This window comes from Silurus meridionalis, chromosome 17 (assembly GCF_014805685.1).
Source record: "Silurus meridionalis isolate SWU-2019-XX chromosome 17, ASM1480568v1, whole genome shotgun sequence".
Taxonomy (NCBI): Eukaryota; Metazoa; Chordata; class Actinopteri; order Siluriformes; family Siluridae; genus Silurus; species Silurus meridionalis.
This window is the reverse complement of record NC_060900.1, coordinates 6,009,447-6,025,005: the sequence shown is the minus strand read 5'-3', so window position 1 is coordinate 6,025,005 and position 15,559 is coordinate 6,009,447. Positions and strand designations below refer to the sequence as shown.

General features: G+C 38.3%; 1 protein-coding gene and 1 non-coding gene across 3 annotated transcripts; one reads left to right on the top strand and one right to left on the bottom strand.

The window, feature by feature from the left end:
* Positions 1 to 1,039: 1,039 nt before the first annotated feature.
* trnak-cuu lies at positions 1,040 to 1,111 on the bottom strand. The gene has a single exon. It is a non-coding gene; the product is annotated as a tRNA-Lys (tRNA).
* A 1,010-nt stretch (positions 1,112 to 2,121) lies between these two features.
* On the top strand, positions 2,122 to 13,508 carry rer1 (retention in endoplasmic reticulum sorting receptor 1). 2 transcript variants are annotated; one of them, XM_046872212.1, is made up of 8 exons: positions 2,122 to 2,249; positions 5,579 to 5,664; positions 6,309 to 6,413; positions 7,694 to 7,793; positions 9,025 to 9,103; positions 11,931 to 12,066; positions 12,181 to 12,235; positions 13,025 to 13,508. In XM_046872212.1, exons 2-8 carry the CDS (start codon positions 5,584 to 5,586, stop codon positions 13,033 to 13,035), a joined length of 567 nt encoding a protein of 188 aa, XP_046728168.1. In that variant the 5' UTR covers positions 2,122 to 2,249; positions 5,579 to 5,583; the 3' UTR covers positions 13,036 to 13,508. The 2 variants fall into 2 exon arrangements, with proteins under 2 accessions (XP_046728168.1, XP_046728167.1); XM_046872211.1 differs by having other exon boundaries at positions 12,181 to 13,508.
* Positions 13,509 to 15,559: the final 2,051 nt, after the last annotated feature.

Here is a 15,559-nt window from a genome sequence, read left to right as displayed (position 1 = left end):
GAATGTAATATATTACAGTATACGAATATGAAATGAATTTTGAAATGAACCCACATCATTGTTTAATAATATGATATTATAGAGATGGTGCGAGTTCATTTTGGTAACTGGTGAACACGTTGTGAGGATTGCTGAACCTGTAAGGACAAGCCTCGTAACAAATGAGGGCAGTGAAAGTCACTTTTACCTGAGAATGTTTACTTTTATTACCCTAAATAACTCAAGCTTCGAATACGCCCCTTAGTGGCAGCACTCCTGACTTAAGTCACTGAATCAGTCCACCAAAATGTATCAAATGTTTTGGTATTTCCAGAAATGTAGTCCAGATGTATTTTGTTTCTTTTATTATATTTCAATATGACAAAAGAACATTGTACCAGGAACAACAATAAAGCTGCATTGGGACAGTGTCCATCATTAAACTGAACTGAACTGAACTCTTTTTGGTAGGTTTCCACATATTTCCTTTTAGGTTAGTTTAATTATGTTGTCTACAACCAAACAGTAGCATCTAATATCTGCAGTGGCAGGCCATACATTTTACACCTAGGTCTTCAGTGGTGTCCTGCCTGAATCAATTCACCTCTTAATACCATCATTATAACGCCATGGCTATAGAAACTGTCAATATTAAAGAGAAACGCTGTGCAACCGAGAGCTAGGAAATGAAGAGAATAGACTATTGGGTACAATTTGGACAAAAATATATTAAACGTACAATCAGTGATTCAGATATATTTTAGGCCAGCAGACAAGGCTGTACTGGTCCTAATGGTTTGCCAACATTAAATATGACAAAAGAACATTATACCAGGCACGACAATGATGCTTAGGCCCTCACTGATCAGTTCTATACTCTCTGTAAAGCTGCTTTGGGACAGTGTCTATCATTAAAAATAAAACTTTCTTTCGGCTTCTCCCATTAGCATGTTTGATTTGGCATGTTTTTACGCTGGACGCCCTTCCTACGAAACCCTATCCATTTATCTGGGGTTGGGACCGGCACTAAGGCTTATGCAACCCTAATGGCTGTGGATGGTTCCCTATCCGGGGATCGAACCCAGGCCGCAGCGGTAAGAGCGCCGCATCCTAACCACTAGACCACCAGGGAACCCAGTGGCTAGCATTAAATAAGTTGAACTATTTAGTCTACAACCAACCAAGAACATCTCGTATCTGGCATAGTGGGAAGAAAAGTAAAAACAACAAAAGAAAACATTTGAAACTATTTATTGACAGGTAGCAGAGCGGTGTAGTAGTGTAGCAGGTAGCCTTGATGTCTCTGTGATCCCTGGCTCGATCCTTTGCTCTGGTTATTGTATCTGTTGAGTTGCAGTATACACAGATAAGGCATAACATTATAACTATAATTATAACAATTATGTCATCATGGCACCTGTTAGTGAGTGGGATATATTAGGCAGCAAGTGAACATTTTGTTCTCAAAGTTGACGTGTTAGAAGCAGGAAAAATAGGCAAGCGTAAGGATTTGAGTCCAACAAGTCCCAAATTGTGACGACTAGACGACTGGGTCAGAGCATCTCCAAAACTGCAGCTCTTGTGTGCTGTTCCTGGTCTGCAGTGGTCAGTATTTTTGAAAAGTGGACGAAGGAAGAAACAGTGGTGAACCGGCGACAGGGTCATAGGCGTCCGAGGCTCATTGATGAACGTGGGGAGCGAAGGCTGGTTCGTGTGGTCCGATCCAACAGATGAGCTTCTGTAGCTCAAATTGCTGAAGAATTTAATGCTGTAAATGCTCAACACGTCAGGACTTTTTTTTGGCAGCAAAAGGTGAACCAACGCAATATTAGGCAGGTGGTCATAATGTTAAGCCTGATTGGTGTATGTTGTTCTTGTAAACATCTGGATTTCCTCTGGGTTCTCTGGTTTCTTTCCACCTGATGGAAACCTACTACCAGACAGTACCATGGGACCAGTGACATGTGAGTTATCCACACTATCTGCTGCATACTGTAACACTTTAAATCGATTATTCAGATTGATATAACAGGTATTTGTGTGGAGGAGTTTGGTATTTTGGATTTTTGGTGCGTTTGCCGAGAAAAAAAAATATTTCAACAAGCCAAGTTGGTTTATTGTAGGCAGGCTATCAAAGAAATCGGTGATCCATTAGTTTAGTCTGAAATGAGCTTTGCCTGGGCGGAAGTACTGACGTGTTCACAGCGGAGTAACGCGAGCGGCGGACAGGCAGCCGAGAGTGACACAGCGGCAGCACCCGGTCAGAAAAGGTATTATATTTAATCTTATTTATCTCCATATTCATGTTAATAACGCAGTGTTTTTCATGCCCTATACCTATTACTATAATTCGGATTATCCCTGATTTAAATGCAGATTATACTCTACCAGGTTCGCTTTTTAAAACAGCTCTCGTTGTGATTTTTCCCCGGAAGTGAGTTGTCCCGTTTTTATTGGGTCGCTGGTCATTGTAGTCCTTATCTAATCACCCTGTGACGTTTACAATCAAACCCTGCAGTCTGATCGAGGGAATTTAGAATTTAGACAGTATATATTTCGCGTTTGGTACTATATAACGTTAACAATTAGATCATTAAAAGTGTCTAGTTTTTTTATGAGAAGTAAGAAATTGCCCAAAAAACTACAAATCCCAGGTTGCGTTGTGAAAGCCGTAACATCGTTTAGCTATCGAACAAGCACGTAGAGGGGGGGTATTCCATTCAGCAAATTAGTTTAATGCATGCTTTTATTTTTAAATCGACGTATAATTCTTACATTATATTATATTGTTTATTTTGTTCAAATAAAAAGGACATTGGGAAATGAGATTTCTGCCATTTGACTGTTTTTGACAGTGATGTTGCTAACCGGGTAATGCTAACACTGAGGAGCCTGTACGCAGCCGGGGCTTTGCTTGATTAGCTTTAAAAAATAAATTAATAAATTATTTATTAATATAATATATATTATATTATACATTTTATAATTTTCAAAAATATAAAAGCATCTCATTCGACTGGACTGGTCCCAGCTCCCTGAATTAGCAGGTTGGACAGTACACTGTATACAGAGCTAGCATGTCCGTCTGTGTAGCAGCGCCGGCACAACGCCTTATTGATTTCTGAAGGTCGTGATCGAAACCAGCAAATTCTCTATGATTGTACTGGCGACCAGTTGTTCTGTTTCTAAATCTGAAACTATAATGTTCAAAAGATTTTCCATATACAAGGGGGTCTTCTTTTTTGTGGCTTTCATTTTCTAGCCTTGGCCACAGTTTTGTAGAACAGGAAGCTGTGATGGTCCTGTGTAAGGGGAAGGTCTGATTCAAGGCTGGATGGAATGGCAAATATATATCTTTTTACACCTTTCATTTGTTATAAACTGTGAAGCTTTTCTTAAAACACAAATACAATATGAAAGAAACGCAAGCGAGTCCCCTGGTTAGTCAGTGTTCTCACACTAGTTTTTGACAGCTTTGATTCAAACCTGTTTCTGTCCAGTATTTCACCCGATCAAGCGGGATACTCTTTACTCTCTCGTCTATCACAGCGAGCCCCCAAAACTGAAATCAGATCTCTCAATTCCCTTCAAGGGAAGTGGCAACTCAGTGGTTAAGACTCTGGGTTACTGATTTTAAGTTTGGGGGTTCAGACCCCAGTATCAACAAGCTGCCACTCCTCTGGCATTTGAGCAAGGCCCTTAACCTTCTGTGGTCCTGAGCTGCTGTGTCATGTCTGATCCTGTGCTCTGACCCTAGCTTCCTAACATCACTGGGATATGGAGCCATGTGACCAGATTAAAGCACTTTTACCTTTTCAGGATGCCTCTCAAATCATCCTGTTTCTCTGGGGCCGTTCCATACACATTACATTGCGGCCCGGATTTTGAATTGTGCTATGCGCAACTGCAGTGAAGCCACTGTATTATTTATCATGATTAATACAGTGTTAATTGCAAGTTATACCGTGAAATGTTCAAACCTTTACGATGTGATACGCTGCGTAACAATAGAGTAAACCTCGCTGACAAATTGTACAAGGGCTGATTTATACCAGTGCTATGTATCTACAAAGAAATATGTGCTTTCTGAAGGTAAAATATTCAGAATTTTTTATATATATATATATATATATATATATATATATATATATATATATATATAATACACACACACAAATAGGTGCATCTCAATGAATTAGAATATAATTAAAAAGTTGATTTATTTTACTAATTTAATACAAAAACTGAAACTTAAATTTTAATGATTATGGCTTAAAGCTAATGAAAACCCAAAATTCAGTATCTCAGAAAATTAGAATATTGTGAAAAAGTTAAATATTGGAGACTCGTGGTGTCACACTTTAATTAGCGATTTAAATCCAAACACCTTCAAAGGTTTTCTGAGCCTTTAAATGGTGTCTGTCTGGTTCATGCTACACAATCATGGGGGAAGACTGCTGACTTGACAGTTGTCCAGAAGATCATTGATACCCTGCACATGGAGGGTAAGACACAAAAGGTCATCACTAAAGAAGCTGCTGTTCACAGTGCTGTATCCAAGCACATTCATGGAAAGTTGAATGGAAGGAAAAAATGTGGTATAATAAAACGAAGCCCATTCAAGAATTTGGGGAGATTCACAAAGAGTGTATTCATGGGCTACTGCTGATGCATTCCTTGTGTCAAGCCACACCTAAACCAGAGACATCAAAGGACAAAAAGGACTGAACAGTTGCTCAGTGGGTCAAAGTCGTCTTTTTAGATGGAAGGAAATTGTGCATTTTGTTTGGAAATAAAGGTCCCAGAGTCTGAAAGAGGAGAGGAGATGCACAGAATCCAAGTGGCTTGAGGTCCAGTGTAAAGTGTGCACAGTCAGTGGAGGTTTGGTGAGTCATGTCATCTGCTGGTGTTGGTCCACTGTGTTTTGTTTTGTTTGTGTCTACTTGTTATTGTGTCCATTACCTGGTTTAAGGACCATGGTATCCATGTGCCAACAAACTCGCCCAACCTAAACCCCATGTAGAATCTAAGGGTTATTGAGAAGATGAAGATGCGAGACACCAGACCCAAAAACGTATAAGAGCGACCTGGGCTTCCATAACACTTCAGCAGCACCACAGACTGATCGCCTCCGTCCCACACAGCATTGCTGAAGTAATTCATGCAAAGGGAGCCATAATGAGTATTGAGTTCTGTACATGTTCATACTTTTCAGTAGTCCAACATTTGAGTACATTTTTTTTTTATATTTTTGTATTGGTATTTAAGTAATATTACAATTTTCTGAGATACTGAATTTTGGGTTTTCGTTAGCTGTAAGTATAATTTTTTTAATTTATTTATTGAGATCCACTTGTGCGTGTGTGTGTGTGTGTGTGTGTGTGTGTGTGTGTGTGTGTGTGTGTGTGTATGTATCATGAACAAATTCATTATTATAATGCCATCAAGCCCTTCACATTGTAAACGCCCCACATATCTTTCAGGTTAATCTGTGGCGTTTTGTAATTTGCATTCTGATTTGAGTTCAGACTGCGCTTCTAGGATGTTACCGTTCTTGCACTTAGTCTTAAAAAAGCTGTTGGATCTACTTTGTGTTTAGACAGTATGTCAGAAGGAGACAGTTCTGGTGAATCCATCCATGGGAAAGCATCCGTCATATCAAGCTTCTTCACACGTCTTGGACAGGTGAGTGCTGGACTTAAATAAATGTCTCCGTTACTCACTGTTCTGATGTGTTGTCATATTAATCTTTCCAAACTGCTGCCTGACTCATTGAGACAACTTTGTTTTATAAACCCATTTTTATTTATTCATTCTAATCTTTTACATATGTCTGATAGATGGCACTGTGAGACTAGATCTGGTTTGTTCACTGTATCAAGATGTGTGTGTGTGTGTGTGTGTGTGTGTGTGTGTGTGTGTGTGTGTGTGTGTGTGTGTGTTTAATTGAACGTTTACTTTGAAGAATTACAATAAACATCACTTTTGATCTCTATTTGATGAAACCTCTTTAATGGTTCACTGGCAGTTTTTTTTTTTACTGTTCCTCCTAAAAAACCTATTTTTTTTGGGTTGTTTGTCACTTAATTACTCCTGCAGTATTCCTATTATTTCTGCTGTTTTTATTTGCAATTTTCTTTCTGCTTTAATGCTTAATTTCTCAGTAATACAAAAGCTTTTATTACTCTCAACTTCACCACTCTGCTGTTTTTCAAGCAGTAAAATCCTATAGAATTATCATTTCAAATACTTTTTCCTTCGCATTAATACTTTTACTCAAAGTAGTTGTTTATTTGTTATTTTTTAACCACACACTGTTTTTCTTGTAGATCTACCAGTCATGGTTGGACAAGTCAACTCCGTTCTCAGCAGTACGATGGGCGGTCACGCTTCTCCTTACAGCAATATACATGATCAGAGTGTATATACTACAGGTAAGAATGTCTCGCAGCTCATTTGCCCAATTGGCAAACGTGTTAAAGGTGTGCTTTCTGTCTTTGTTAGTCAAGCATGGGTACACTTAAGAGCTACATAATATTGCATTTGAACTGTTTTACAGTTAACTTTCACTATTCAGTCCAATCGGCGGCCACTGTTAGTAAAGCAATCCATGATTAGGTGGAAAAATCAGTCCAATCTAATCTGTATAATGTGGCTGAATCGAATATGTGGTAGATTCTTCAAAAGAAAGCACAACTAGTGAACTCAGGAATAAACTTCATGGAAAAACAGTTGTTATGGATGACGGAAGAATTTCTTTTTTCTGGTGAAGGAAACGACCCCTTTTTTACAGCAGTGTGCCAAAATAGAAACACACTTCAAGAGGAAGACGTGTCTGTGTCAAAGTCAACATAAAGAGAAGCCTTAACAAGAGTAAATACAGAGGGTTTAACACAAGATGCTTAGTTTTAGGAGCAGGAAGATATATTCCCCACAGTGGGGAAATATATAAAAGAATAGAGACATAACAGTATATAGTATATACACAACACAATGTATAAATACAAAAGACGAAGAAAAAGAGACCATGAGTAAGTAGTTACGCTATCAGACATATTGCACACAGGTTATATTGCACAGTTTTACATTATTGCTATTGCACATGTGTTGCTTTAATATCTTTATTGTTATTATTGCACAGTTAAACAGTAATAACAGTGTATATTTTTTGGTGACTGGTTCACTGGGAGCAGCTGTGATTGTAACTGGGAGCAGCTCTGATTGTAAGACCAGACTAGAGTAAAACATATTTGATATGGTTCTGAAACAACATCCTGGATAGCAGACAAACACCAATTTGTACCAGAATGATGGGAAGAGAAGGGAAGAAACTGCTCATGTTATGCCAAAGAAACTGGTTCACTAATGCTCGTTAGACGGTGCTTTACAATGCATTGGGACAATGAAGCAATGCATACTTCGAAAGCATTCCAAAACTTATTTGAGACAATCACAAAAGTCAATAAAATTGTAAATAAAATGAAAAAGTTCTTTCTGTGCATCCTGGTATCAAATGATCCACGGTCCGGTCTAAGGGCCAGTGGTTGGCAACCCCTGGTATGAGCCATGTTATTTAGTGATATGTTGAATTATGTATTTAAAGTCACCAATTTTATTGTACAGTATTTCATTTGTGAATAGAAAAGCGTTTCTGCAGATCGTTGTTTAATGACTGAACGCTGCAGTTTGTTCCTGTTTGTCTCTTGTGTTTCAGGGGTGGTACATAGTCACATATGCTCTGGGAATATACCATCTCAATTTGTTCATTGCTTTCCTCTCACCGAAAGTGGACCCCTCGTTGCTTGATGACCCAGGTTAGTTCTAACGAGGCTCCTGCTCATTGCTCTTATCCGACTAAAATATATTTTCATTTATTTCAGGAAAAATGGGTGAAATGTTCTCCTTCAGGCTTATGAGTGTCAAGCCACGTTTAGAATAATGCACATACTACACTGTTTCTGAGAAGTAAGGCAGTAAATGCACACAGCAGGATTCTTAATGCTCTGATAAGACTACATCAAACACACTGATGGTAGCGCTGGTTCTAGATGACGGGTTTATATTGATGAGTGCATTCAAATCCATTGTAATTTTTATAGTAACAACAAATTTGTAACAACTAAAGTGCATATATTCTCCGCCAAATTATAAACAGATAATAATTGTTATTTCTTTTTACAAAGAAATAGTTTCTGTAATGGAAATTCTCTTAAAGAAAAGCACTTTATATTACGCATATTATTGTCACTTAAAAAGAGAGGGTTAGGGAACAGTTGTCTATACAGTAGCTGTTGTAGAGTAACTGATAGCAGGAACCTGCTCGTCTCATGGGCATCCACAACCAGTTAAATAAATGGATAAAAGCTGAAGAATGCTGTCATTCTTCAACCAATCAATGCAAAAAGAAAACTGCAAGTGTTGCAGCTTGCTGTTGTAAAAGAGGAATCGGACACTTTGGTACAAGCTGTTATAGGAAAGCCCTCGCCCAGCACATGACCATGACAAATGAGGTCCAGAAAGTTTCTATTATGTAAAAGTGCTGGTGGGAAAAACAGTGGGGGGGCTTTAAAGCTTGTTTGTTCAGGTGAGTGACAAACAGGAGTGTGGCAGCTGTTCAGCAAGATGTGGTAAATGTCCTAAATGGCACTGGGTCAGGGGAAACATTGCAACATGTGCCTTAATATACTATATTAACTATAGTTAGTGCTACTGGGAATGTGTCTTGAAAACATTTTGAATTTCAGAAAATGGCATTTTCAGCTTTACCTTTTACTCTTCTTGCACTGTTTCTAAAAATGTTGAAATAAAAATCTCTTTTCAGGATCCAGTTATGTTATTGTCATATTACAAAAAAATTCATAAAATAAATTTTAATATTATTTATAAATTGTCGTCTATATGCATATACTTTGTAATATGTTGTGTTTGTTACCGTCTAGGTGACTGCTGGTATTTGTCAAACCTGCCTCATTTGAAAAACAAAAACAAAATTCAAATCCCCAATTTGTCTCACATTGTTTTTAACATTTAGTTTTTTTATTAAAGATGATGGTCCAGCACTTCCCACAAAGCAGAATGAGGAGTTCCGGCCATTTATCAGACGACTGCCTGAATTCAAATTCTGGTGAGTTTTTCCATACAGCTGGTTTCAGTATGTTTTATTAGCACTTAATAAGAAAAAACTAAAAAAAGGACATTTTTTTCTAAGAATTTGAAAAGAATGTCTTGGGTCCAGGAAGCTATTAAAACAATTGTTACAACTAGCATAGAGATTACTTTTGCTCCACTTGTTCCCTTAAGTTTGATTTACACTTTTTCTGTCCCGATGGTCACGATGTCTGTCTTGTGGTCCTTTTGATATGTTGCTTCTTCACATCTTTAGAAATTATTACAATGCGTCCATGTGGTGCAACACAGGCGTGTGTGGTTACTTGTTTACTATTCTAGTAACGCTTCATACACCGGTGGTTTTCATATTACCTCCATTGTTTGATTGATTTTTAAATCACCCGAAATGTCTAATTTATGTAGCAGTTTTCTGGATTTTTTTTTTGTTTGTTTGAAAATATTTTTCAGTGTACTGCATGCTGAGTCTTAAAATCACTAATGCCCCCAACAGTTGGACTTTAAATCCTTGCAGAAAGACTTCAGTGAAAAGCAGATGTTGTTATAGTTGTTATAGTGCTTTTGTGCCGTAGATACATACGTTTATTTGTTTTTAGTCATTTATTATTTCATCCCGCGAATGATTGTATTTCATCGCCCGGACCCGCGTTCACCCCATCAAATCTTGTCCCGCACCGCCCTTGTTTGCGTCGGGAGTGCGGGTCTCTACTTTAGAATTTAGCGGGTGGTGCGTCAGTAATAATGGTCCGTGGAAAACACAGTGCTCCGTGTTTAGTTAAATTGACCAAACAAAATGTTTGTAATCAAATAACTAATTTGACCAATACAAACAGCACAGTTAAGGTCCAGTGGATTTTACATAATGATGCACTATTTCTAAGTCATGACAAGAGGAGTGAGGAAATAAGTGGCCTGAAAGTGTGATAAATCACATTTGCAGTAAGACCTGCTGTTAAATCAGAATACAGAGGTTTTTGGGTCTTGCTCAAGGGACCAGCAATGCTTTTTTTTTTTCTTTTCAAATCTTTCTGGTGTCATCAGGCGCATTGCACAGTGGATCACAACAAAAACATGTGGCAAGACCTTGCATATGTCACAGATTACAGAAGCCATAACAGTGGGGTTGTTTATGATTTGCATAACTACAGGATGGATTGAATGTCTTTATGCATGCTTTTTGTAGCATAAGGGTGCAGTCAACATCACTGGCTGTGCTCTCTAATATTGCAGCTACATTACATTCAGCCAATCCATGCATTGACATCGAGTGTCCACAGATGCCCACTTATTATTCATATTTCTGAAGTAAATGGTATTGGAGCATTACAGCCAGAACATCCAGCCTCCATGATGACCCCTATAACCCCCTTCTTTTAATGTCTACTCATTTGTCGAGGCTATGGTTACACTAATCTGACAAAGATTTGAAATCCGCATCTCCGTCTAAAAAACTCTCCGCGTACACACTATCGTTTTTAGTCGTTTCACAAAAGTTGCTCATCCACACTGAAACATCTGAAACTGTTTATGTCCCTGTACTGCACACGAGCAAAACATAAGACGCTTCAACCTGCGTCTGGCACACATTCATTTTCCGGCTCTTTTTAAAACATTGCGGCAATGCCAAGGAAAGGCATCGAGATTTTTAAAAGGACTTGAAGTGAGGCGGAGTTGCTGCAGTGGCGTAACACAGGAGTATGAAGTAGCAAAAGTGAGCAAGGATATAGATCACGAGACGTGCCAAAACAAATACCCCGAAATATTGGACCGCTTCAAAGAACAGTATCGTGTCTTCTAGTTCTCCCGCCGAACGACAACTGCAAGTAAACATTGTTTCTTTTGAAGAAAAACTATCTGGAGTATGTACTAACTGACAATCCTTAACAAGGCTGTCAAAATACCGGATTGCAGCCAAAACAGCTGCTGCACAGCTTCATCCACCGTCTTGGTTGAATTGGTCACATGACTGCGCCGCTTGACTGAAAATGCTTTTGTTTTGTTTTTATTCACGGAGGTTTTGTCTGTAAAGATTGCATATGTTACTAAAATGGATAAACCAACATGAAGACCAGATCACTGTTCATTGGAGGAAAGGCAGCTTCTTCTTTTTTTTTTTCTTTGAATCCACCATTCAAAAAAAAAAAAAAAAGAAAGAAGCCACTGGTGTAGGAACAACCATACAGTGAACAGGTCATCCAAGGAAAACCACAGCAGTTGATGGCATTTTCAGACCTATGAAAAAAATTCAATAATCCAGACTAAACAGTCAGTGTTGTCACCAACACTTTTCAAAAGGCTTGGTTGGAGCACCATGCATGATGCCCTAAGGGTAAGATTTATTGTAAGATGCACTAATCACAGTCTATTAATAGCCTTCAAAGCTATTGGCCTTCACTAGTGTGTGAAATCGTCTGACTGACCAACGCAGACAGGAATGCATCTGCAGTCTTGACTTTGCCTGCAGAAACTCCTAGTCATATAAATAGATTTTGTGTGGGAGAACAAAATTTAGGAAGAGTTATTGTGCTGGTTTATACATTTCTCAAGAACGTCTGTATCCATAAACGTCATCAATATGTAGGTGCAAGAAGGATAGTGTACTTTGAATGTTTATAGTGAATATCATTTAACAATTGTCCACATATTGAGACGATATGTTTCACTTTATTAAGGTTTAAAATCGCGAACACGGCCATTCGTTCTTCTCGGGTTATTGGCTGTTGTTCCGTGGGGGGGACTAGTTGTTACGGTGACGGCCAAACTGAGATGAAACGAGGGAAAAAAATATCCCAAAATAATAAGCGCCCTCTTGTTTGTCGATTCAGGCATTCTGCGACGAAAGGCATCGTCATCGCTATGATTTGCACATTCTTCGAAGCCTTCAACGTGCCAGTGTTCTGGCCGATCCTTGTGATGTACTTCATCATGCTCTTCTGCATCACCATGAAGCGTCAGATCAAGGTTCGTCGCGTTACAAAACACGTGCGATCTCCATTCGCATTCTATAGGTCAGATTTGCTGCAGTAACTGGAGTCTGTTGTTTGTTCACTGATCCTTTTTTCTTTCTGTCCACAGCACATGATTAAGTACAGGTACCTGCCCTTCACGCATGGGAAGAGGACATACAGAGGCAAGGAAGACACAGGGAAAACCTTTGCTAGTTAAAAAATACAAAAAAAAAAACCCCTACCCCCCCAATTGAAATTAAAGTTATTGATGAAGAATGCATACAGGGATTGAAGTTTTGTAAGGTTTTTTTTTTTTTTTTCTTCTTTCTTTTGATGTTTTTGTGGGTATGCAAACAACATATGTAGGCTTACCGGAAAAGAGTTTTGATCCATGATGACAGTGTTGGGTGTTTTGTGTAATGATTACGGCTGCCTTTGATGAGTAAAAAGTGCATGGGGTTCGAGTCGTGGCGAGATTTCCGCGAAGGAGGAAAACTGGATCTATTCACACCGTGCTCATTACCTGATCTGATTTAGGTGTTCATTGTGTCACAGTCATTAGATAAGAGCCAGAGATTCATCAGCATCCAGACATTTCTCTAAGCACCCGATAATTCGCACTCGTTCGCACTGAAGTACTTATTTCTCAGCACCATTCACTGATCTAAAAAACAGATTCAGTATTTAGATGCAAAACAGATGTTTTGACACTATTGCCCAACACCGATTCATGTGATTTGCCTTCATTCTTGAATGTGCATTCTCTACTTTTCTTTGTGTGTATATAAATATATTTTGTGCCTAGTAACATCCTTTCTAGCAGCTTGTAATTTATTTTGAAGTAGTTAAATCCCCCTGATCATTAAGTTGAATTGTATTTGGTTGCTCAGTAGAACTAGTTGTACATTTGTAATAGTTACTTCATTCCAAACAAAACTTTTTTCTCTCTCTCTCTTTTTCTTCTTTTTCAGAGGAAACATAAAGAGTCTTGAGGGCTTAACAAATTTAAGAAATGGATGGAGAGGGTTGACTTTTTTTTTTTTTTTGTTTTTTCTCTTCTTCATTAACATTGTTCTGGACCCTAACTGCTAATATAGAGAGGTTTTTTTCAGCACTGTAGGTGAGGATCAAAACATTTTTTCCTATTAATGTGCATAATGTTTTATGGGGGTTTATATATAAATATATATGTATATTTTAAAGGGTAAATCAAGATTATTTTGGATGTCCATTTTTTTCTTTTTTTTTTTTTTTTTTTTTTAGACATGTGATTCAAATTGTTAATTTTGACATTAAATTAAAATACAAACGTTGGATACTAGATCTATACATTTGTCATTAAAGGCATTGCATGTCACTGGTTTACTTGTGTTACTGTTGAAAAGAAAATGATTTTAATAACTACAATGTAAAATTTTTCACTCCAACTGCTATTAAAAAGACCGTGCCCCTTCACAGATCGAGTTTTATCTTTGTTAGCATGCAAGTTTACAATGCTAAGTTCAGGCTACTAGAAATTCTCATTTTTGTTTGTAGTTATTCATAGAGGTGTGGATCCATATAACCAGGAATGACATCTTTCAGTTTAGTCGTAGTGTTTATGATTTCCTTTTTTGACCACTTTCTATGGTGATTTGAGAGACACCAGATAACATCCATGAGTAGTGTTTCAATACCAAAACACAGAACCTTCTTTTGCATACACACATCCTTGGATCTTTTGACACTTAATCATATGATGACAATGATAAAAAAAAAACATTTGGATCTTTCTCACTGTTAATCCCTGATTTTATTCACAATAGAACGTAAAAAACATATTTGATATAGGGATTTGTGGTGAGAGTAGTGAGCAGGTTGAGAAGAGCCTGGAGAGGTGGAGGTTCACGCTGGAGAGAATAGGAATAAAAGTCAGTAAAAGTCAGACAGAGTACATGTGTGTGAATGAGAGGGAGGGCAGTGGAGTGGTGCGGTTGCAGGGAGAAGAGGTGGAGAAGGTGGAGGAGTTCAGGTACCTGGGGTCAACACTGCAAAGTAATGGAGAGTGTGTTAGAGAAGTGAGGAAAAGAGTGCAGGCAGGGTGGAGAAGAGTGGCAGGAGTGATTTGTGATAGAATTGTAGCTGAAAGAGTGAAACAGAAAGTTTACAGGACTGTGGTGAGACCTGCGATGTTGTATGGATTAGCGACATTAACAAATTGAAATTGAAATTGGCATTGAGTAAAAGACAGGAGGTGGAGCTGGAGATAGCAGATCTGAAGATGTTGAGGTTTTCGTTGGTGGTGACGACGAAGGACAGGATTAGAAACGAGTTTATTAGAGGGACAGTGCATGTAGGAAGATTTGGAGACAAGGTGAGGGAGGCGAGATTGAGATGGTTTGGACATGTGCAGAGGAGGGACATGGGGTATATCTGTAGGAGGATGCTGAGGATAGAGCCACCAGGAAGGAGGAAAAGGGGAAGACCAAGGAGGAGATTTATGGATGTGCTGAGGGAAGACATGCAGGTAGTTGGTTTGAAAAAGGCAGATGTAGAGGACAGAGGTATGGAGACGGATGATCCGCTGTGGCGGCCCCTAATGGGAGCAGCTGAAAGAAGAGGAAGAAAACAAAAAACATCAAATCTTTAAACTTAGGAAATGTACAATAAAAAAAGATTTGTATTTTGATAGCTGCAACGTCTCAAAAGATTTGGGGCAGGGGCCAACAAAAGTCTGGAAAATGTAAGTGTTATTAAAATGAAACAGTTGGAGAAACATTTTTCAACTAATTAGGTTAATTGAAAACAGGTCATTAAAATAATTGGATATAAATATCCAATTATTTTATATGCAGCTTAGAGAGTCTCTCAGAAGTAAAAACGGGCAGAGCTTCACCAAACTGTGAAAGACTGTGTCTACAAAATGTGGAATAATTTTAGAATCATGTTTCTCAACATAAAATTGCAAAACAGTTTTAAAGAATCTGAAGAAAGAAATGTCTGTGCACAAGAGGGATAGCTGTGATCTTTAGGCCCTTAGGCTGCACTGCATTTAAAACAGTTCTGATTCTGTAATGGAAATCACTGCATGGGCTCATTAACACCTCCAGAATTCATTGTCTGGGAACACAGTTTGTCATCGTCAAATGCAGGTTAAATCTCTATAATGCAAGGAACAAGGCATGCGTGAACATGATCGTGAACAGAAACGCTGCCATCCTCTCTGGACCAAAGTTATTAAAGTATGAGCATTTACTTTAAACTCTGATGCAGAACAGAATGTTGTCCATTGTGTCTTCAACTAACAAAGATTTACAGTGTATCCCTAAAGAAATTTTGTAGAAATTTGAAACAAAAACCTTTACAAATCAAGTTCAATCGAACAAATTGGGAGGCTTATTGAAAGCAATGAATGTGAGGCAATATCTCAAGTCTTGATGGTTTCTATCGAATGTACATTGCCCTGAGAACAATGGTCGAAATGGTCTTGGGTCTTTCCTTCCCCACATCAATCAATTTGGCATTTG